Source organism: Anthonomus grandis, chromosome 16 (genome assembly GCF_022605725.1).
Source record: "Anthonomus grandis grandis chromosome 16, icAntGran1.3, whole genome shotgun sequence".
Taxonomy (NCBI): Eukaryota; Metazoa; Arthropoda; class Insecta; order Coleoptera; family Curculionidae; genus Anthonomus; species Anthonomus grandis.
In genome coordinates this window covers 400,077-407,502 of record NC_065561.1, presented here as the reverse complement: position 1 = coordinate 407,502, position 7,426 = coordinate 400,077, and the positions used below count along the sequence as shown (strand labels likewise).

Below are 7,426 nucleotides of genomic sequence, written 5' to 3'. Positions count from 1 at the left end.
TTTACATACCGACACTCCTACATGTTACTTGGAACTAAAGTATGGTGATTTTTTTAGCACAATTGGACATACCGCTTATCTATATTTATCTGGCATTGACACGAATGCCTTCAAATTTAGATTAGGTTTATTTTTGATGTAGGGATTTGCAGGCTTTTTGAATGGATGAACGTAGGTATTTTATCTTTGGCTTTAAACATTTTTTTGTTTTTAAAAAAGGAATAATTTTAATTAATTCATTTTGCATGCCTAAATAGGTTACAAAAACTTTGTTATTTTAAATGGGATACCCTATAAATATATCAGTTTTACATTCTACTTTTAGTATTTTTTTATCGATTTACTGATAAATTTATCGCCTAACATGATAAGGATATCTATGTGGGAATCCTGGAAAACAAAAGACATACGAGGAATTAAATTAGAGAAAATTTACACATTTTTAAGCCTAACAACCGTTTAGAAAGTTTTAAAATTCCGAGTAGTTCCGGAGATATGAAAAAACAAAAGACACGTTCTCATGGCCACTTTTTAAGCTCTACAAAACAGGGTATATAAATATTAGGGTGGGTCGATTCAAACATTTTTTTTTTATTTTTAAACGCCTGTAGTTGTAAAAGTTGAAATTGGATATGCATATTAAAAAAAAAATTAGATCGCCTGTAGCAAAAATGCAGTGCATCCCAAAAATTATGTCTAAATTCATTTAAAATTCATGGGTGTGTTCGAAAAAAAAAACGCTCGGACCCTTCGATTTTTATTTCAAGTTGCGCATTTTTGTACGTGAAGTTTGTATATACAGGGTTGCTCAAAAATAAATTACGACGATCTACTTAATTTTTTCAAATGAAAGCACCTTTTTTTATTTCATTTTTGAATTTTGCGTGGAATTCTACATATGTTTCATGCATCATGTCCTATACCTAAAGTCAACAGTTATCGAAAAAAAGACGACCAAACATTATTAAAGTTCATCTTACAAGTCACCTTATCTCTGAGAATTTTTGTACAGAGCAAAATTCTATTCATTCGTGTTTTTTTATTGTTGGCTGGTGACCGTGTATTTTCATAGAAACTGCATGACAGTTGTACGCCAAACAGATATTGTCAAGTGTGAAGTGTACGAGCAAAGTTGCGGTTTTCGCAATGGTAAAGTTAACGGAACGAGAAAAAATAGAAATTCTGTGCATAGTTGGGTTTGGTAATAGAACACGTTTTCAAAGAGAAGCTGCTCAATTATTCAATGAAATCCATCTTGATCGTCCTCCGATATGTCAAAAGGTGGTGAGTAGAATAGAGGCTAAATTTAGAGAATTCGGTCATGTTAGAGATCTGTCGAAATCTGGTTGTCCTGTTCGAGATGAAAATGAACAACTTGACGTTTTGCTTTCTTTGAAAGCAAATCCATGCACTCCTCTGTCGCAGATTGGGGCAAATTTACACATGGCGAAATCTATAGTTCACCGAATAGTTAAAAAGCACAAATATCACCCCTACAGAGTTATTCCTGTGCAAGAGTTATTTGATGACGATTTCGATAGGCAAAATGAGTTTTCTGAACGCTTACAAAACATGTGCAACCTAAATAATAATTTAGTAACAAATATTATTTTTTCCGATGAAGCCACGTTCTGTTTGAATGGTAGTGTGAACAGACAAAATTGTCGATATTGGGAAACAGAAAATCCGCATTGGATGATAGAGGTAAACACCCAGTACCCTCAAAAACTAAATGTGTGGTGTGGAATAGTGTGCGGAAGAGTAATAGGTCCCTTTTTCTTTGAACAGACTTTAACGAGACAAGTGTATCTCGATTTTCTCCAATTTGAGTTAGTTCCAGCATTACTAGTTTTATTTCCAAATCCATTGGACCCAGACTATCCTGACGAAGAACTAATTTTCCAGGAAGATGCACTCAACCAATTAGTAGCATAAATAAAAAGAAAGAGTTCATAAATACAATGAAATATTCATTAAAATCGATCCAAAGAACGGCATCTTTAAATAAATGAATTGTGCGACATAGAAGCAAGAACAGTTTCTTCATGAGCTACCACAATTCATATTATACAGGGTGTCTCACGACGAATAGACGCGATCGATGTCTCGGAAACTAATTTTTCAAACATTTTGAAAATTTGGCAACATGGCACAGTCGATGGGGGCTACACAACTAAAATATTTTGACAGTTGTGACGTTTCCGGTTATACCGGAAGTATGTGTCAACTTCGTTATTTTAAATGAAACACCCTGTATATTTTTACATTTTTGGCTTCCACGTGAAATTCTAGGTATATTTTGTGTATAATGTCCTATACCTAAGTGTAACCGTTTTTGCCATATTTTTAATTTCATGTAAAAAAATATGTTTATAAGCCCTAACATAATTACCGATTACTCCCTTTTAGTAGCCTTTATTTATTGGTTAGTTTTGGTTTTATTTTAAAGGAAGGACCACTTTAAAAGACTATTTTAATATTTGGCTAAAAAAAGATACAGGGGGGTCAAAAACTAGCAATAAAAATTGAAATGAAAAAATCATTAAAAGTCAATTTTTTTAAATGGAAACCCCCTATTTTTATTATTTTTTCATAAAGATAATTAAAAATAAGGTTAACTTTGTAAAAGGTTATCTAGTCCAAAAATTGATAGTTTCCGAAATATTGGCAGTTTAAATTTGGCCTAATATTAAAACCCGTATAGTAAACACGGCTCAAGAATTGTTGATTAGTTGATCATGACGATTGTCATAGTAACCGCTAGAAGCGGCAGTAAGATGGATTATAACAGAAATGTACACTTTTTAAATAAATTAGACATTAAATTACACTTTTACGAAGAACACTTAAATAGCAAGTCACTTATAAATTTAATGCATATAATCCATTGTCTTACTGCGGCTTCTAGCGGTTACTATGACAATCGTCATGATCAACTAATCAACAATTCTTGAGCCGTGTTTACTATACGGGTTTTAATATTAGGCCAAATTTAAACTGCCAATATTTCGGAAACTATCAATTTTTGGACTAGATAACCTTTTACAAAGTAAACCTTATTTTTAATTATCTTTATGAAAAAATAATAAAAATAGGGGGTTTCCATTTAAAAAAATTGACTTTTAATGATTTTTTCATTTCAATTTTTAATGCTAGTTTTTGACCCCCCTGTATCTTTTTTTAGCCAAATATTAAAATAGTCTTTTAAAGTGGTCCTTCATTTAAAATTTAAAATAAAACCAAAACTAACCAATAAATAAAGGCTACTAAAAGGGAGTAATCGGTAATTATGTTAGGGCTTATAAACATATTTTTTCACATGAAATTAAAAATATGGCAAAAACGGTTACACTTAGGTATAGGACATTATACACAAAATATACCTAGAATTTCACGTGGAAGCCAAAAATGTAAAAATATATAGGGTGTTCCATTTAAAATAACGAAGTTGACACATACTTCCGGTATAACCGGAAACGTCACAACTGTCAAAATATTTTAGTTCTGTAGCCCCCATCGACTGTGCCATGTTGCCAAATTTTCAAAATGTTTGAAAAATTAGTTTCCGAGATATCGATCGCGTCTATTCGTCGTGAGACACCCTGTATATGAACAATGATCATTAAATTAAGATGCCTCAGTCTTACGTTACCTATAGAATATATTCAGAGTATTAATGAACAAACTTATTAGTTCAAATACTAACATTTCATTGATGTAATGATTATAACGCATAGTTATAATGACTCATAGCATTGTATTTTTATTATATTTTTTTAATTAATTAATAATGTTAAAGTTAAATTTTCATCACAAAGTATCCTGTCGGCCTTACGTTTACCTAACGTAAGACTGCCGAGTTGAAAAGTTTTTAGGAAAAAACATTTTTTTTTCTAAATTTGACACCCTGTAAATTTGCTATAAAACATGTTTGAACAAAATTTCTTTGCAAAAGTCTATTTTTTTAAATTCTCTGCCACATAATAAAAGTAATGACGTTTGAACCGAACTACCTTGTATAAGTAAAGGATGTAATAAGTAAAACGGTGAAGATTTTTAACTTGTTTTTATTTTAAAACTTACAAATATTATTTTACAAATTTTATTATTGCTCTTTAAGAGTGTTACATAAAACATGAATTTTTGAATTTGAATGGTCTGAGCTTAATTGATAAAAATATGTTTCTATAAAAGACCAAAAGTTCATTGCAGCATCGGGAAATTTTAGGTTAAACACATAAAATATTTTGAAGCAACTATCTACTGCTCTTAAGAAATTCGTAAATGAATATTTCACATCATCAACATACACATAAATCTTTTGTATACTAGTTATTTCATCATCCACTAGCAGAAGAAGCGGCTGTATGTTTGTTTTCCGATTAGCCAAATGATGTAACAAGTAATCGTCCAAATCTTGATGCGACTTTCGCTGTAATACAAATGCTTCTTGGGAATCTTTGATGGTATATTTTATGACACTAGTTTTTCCTGCTTTGTCTTTGCACACGGTCCTAGACGTCGGAACTAAGTACTCATGAAGCGCCCAAAGTATCATAGCATTAAGCCTGTCTAAAAAAATAAAGTGCCATAAAATATTTAAAAAACGCAACTTTTTATAAAAAATCTTTGTCAAAAACTCGATTTGAGAATTAGTTACTTACTTTCTGAAACTTAATTATTCTTTATATATTATACTATATACCAAAGAACACTTGATGTTTTTGTCTTTGACATTATCATTGGACAAAAAATTCACTATAGCATCTCTTTTTGTTTCCCATGTTGACAAAAGAGCATCTCCATTAGGATGCAGCGCGTCAAAGTCCATATCAATCTAATAATACATGTAACTTGATTTAGATTTTTATGTTATAGCAAAACAAGTAATTTACCTACCAGTTTAAAGCCAGAAGAATCTTGTAAAAGGGCTATTTGTCAAAAATGGCGGTCGTATTTTCCATTTTCTTTATATCCGCCATGCGAAATTGTCGGCATGCCTTTCAATAGCTATCAACATCTTCCGTAGAAAGATTGTCAAATTTAAGTGCTCTGATGCAGACTTCCGCATGTTCTTCTGGAACTATAAGACGAAAGAAATTACATTTCAAATTAAATAGTGGGTTGAGTTGGGTTTTAAATTATTAAAACCATCACTAATCAAAACAAACAATATAGAAAAGTGAGGTTAAGAAGTTATATTGTATTGGTATTGCTATTTCGTCTTAAAAAATAAACAGAAACCCTGCAAATAATGGATGTATAATAATAGACAATTTACTTAACATTTAACTTAATTTTTGTTCTTTTTTATTTGTTACCTGAATCGTCTTTTTTTCTATAACTGTTGACTTTAGGTATAAGACATGATGCATGAAACATATGTAGAATTCCACACGAAATTCAAAGATGAAATGAAAAAAGGTGCTTTCATTTGAAAAAATGAAGTTGATGGTCGTAATTTATTTTTGAGCAACCCTGTATATACAAACTTCACGTACAAAAATGCACAACTTGAAATAAAAATCGACGGGTCCGAGCGTTTTTTTTTCGAACACACCCCTGAATTTTAAATGAATAACTTTTGGGATGCACTGTATATGAAGTACTTTCATCCAAGAAACTCGAGCCTTTTGTACCTGATGAGGTAACTTATTTGCTTCTCGGCCGTAGGCCTAAAAGTTGGCATCTACTGAGATACAGCAGAAAATAGCAAGCGAGTTACAAAAGATAGTTAAAACAGGTTTGATTTCTTTTATAATTAATAAAGAGTTTCTTGAAAATGTTTCTTCGCAAATAAGTGTTGAAATGGTGAAATTTTTGGAAAATAGTCAGCAGGATGACGAAGTTATTCATATCTAAGGACTCTAGACAACAAGAGGTATGCCGTAATAGTATTTATATTAGTAAACACGCTGACCTGAGAGTGGCTTGCTGTAAAGTAAATATGCAAAATAGGCCTATTCAAGAACTAGAACAATCTAATAAAACCTTAAATACTGTAATTTCACTTTTACAAACACAGGCCGCTTATTGTGAGGTCAGACAAAATCAAAACAATAACCAACAAAGTAAGTCCATATTTTTTGACATGGTAACATATTTTGTATGTTTTCAGAAAAAAGGGAATTAAAGAGTAAGAATAGAAAAGTGAAATCCGTTTTATTCTATTTTTAGTAAAATAAAATGGAGTTTTAGAGGCTTTTAATTTCATAAAAGCAGCAATTTTCAAAAACGCGTATCTTAGAAACACTTGTATAAAAGTATGGCACGTGATACATCAAAATGTTTACAATTTTGTGTAGAATCCAAAAATGTAATCACATACAGGGTGTTTTATTTAAAATAATAAAGTTGGTATTGACCACGGCTACATGGGACGTGTGCTAGCGTTTATCCGAACACGCCCTCATTAATTTTTTTATTGAACTTGTTCCATATTTTTGCCTTTCACTGTATGACACCATCTACTTTGCGCATCAATATACAAAAAAATTATATGTATTCTTTTAAACCCCAATGAAGATTTTTTGTATTATTATATTTTGTGTTTTTCCCATCGAACAACGATCACAAGCCTTCCTAATTCGTAAAAAAAATCTAGTACTAATTTTAAAAAAACTCGGTTATATTATAAATACAAAGTTATGTAGATTTGATTCGTAGTTTTCATTAGCTCAGATTTGACATAAAACAAATCTGTAACCTTTAAAATTAAATAAAAACCAGGATAGAATAAAATTCACGCGGTAAACAATTAAACAAGTCATGGTCGACTAAATTGCATTAAAATCTCATTGGGATCGTTGTTTCCTGCACGTATTTTCTACCCGACGAGCTCACATGAATTTCTTGGCACTCCGCCATCAGACAACTGTTGCGTTTTTGCACGTACGAAATATATTTGAAAAATAATTTATTGGTGTCTTTTTATCGCTTTATTTAATTAAATATCTCAGTAATATTTAGGCGTTCACAAAATTTGAATTTTAACGTGAACTATTTATGAATAGTTTGTCGGAGACTGCAGAGCAGCCCTTTAGACGTACCGGGATTGCTACCAAAGAGTTTATCTAAGAGCAGTTTGATAGTCGACTCAGGTTGTGCAGATCACTCTTTTTCTAGTACTAGTACTGGTCCTTTAAATATTTCTATATGGGAGTCCGTTTTTTCTCATAAAGGTAAGAAAGAGGATGTATATTTAGACTTAATTCAAATATTAATAATGAGCATTTCGTTGATAGATTTGACTAGTATACAGTTTTCAAGTGGCGTATTTAAGAAATTACTAAGAAGTTCGACTAGATCTTTAAGCAGTTCGATTTCCTTGCCAAATTCCACTGAAGCTTTACATAAAAGTGCCCGGAGGGATAGCAAGTTGGGCCTAAGCATTATCATAAATCTGTCTGCTGAAAGAGAAAGGTAA

At 31.4% G+C, this 7,426-nt stretch overlaps 1 protein-coding gene across 2 annotated transcripts in view; it reads left to right on the top strand.

The window, feature by feature from the left end:
- Positions 1 to 7,426, top strand: part of LOC126745699 (folliculin-interacting protein 2) — a 104,033-nt gene that overhangs the window by 29,790 nt on the left and 66,817 nt on the right. For both annotated transcript variants that reach the window (XM_050453668.1, XM_050453667.1), the window contains exons 5-6: positions 7,014 to 7,181; positions 7,245 to 7,422. In XM_050453668.1, coding sequence (XP_050309625.1) covers positions 7,014 to 7,181; positions 7,245 to 7,422 — 346 coding nt within the window. The remainder of the gene's footprint in view (positions 1 to 7,013; positions 7,182 to 7,244; positions 7,423 to 7,426) is intronic.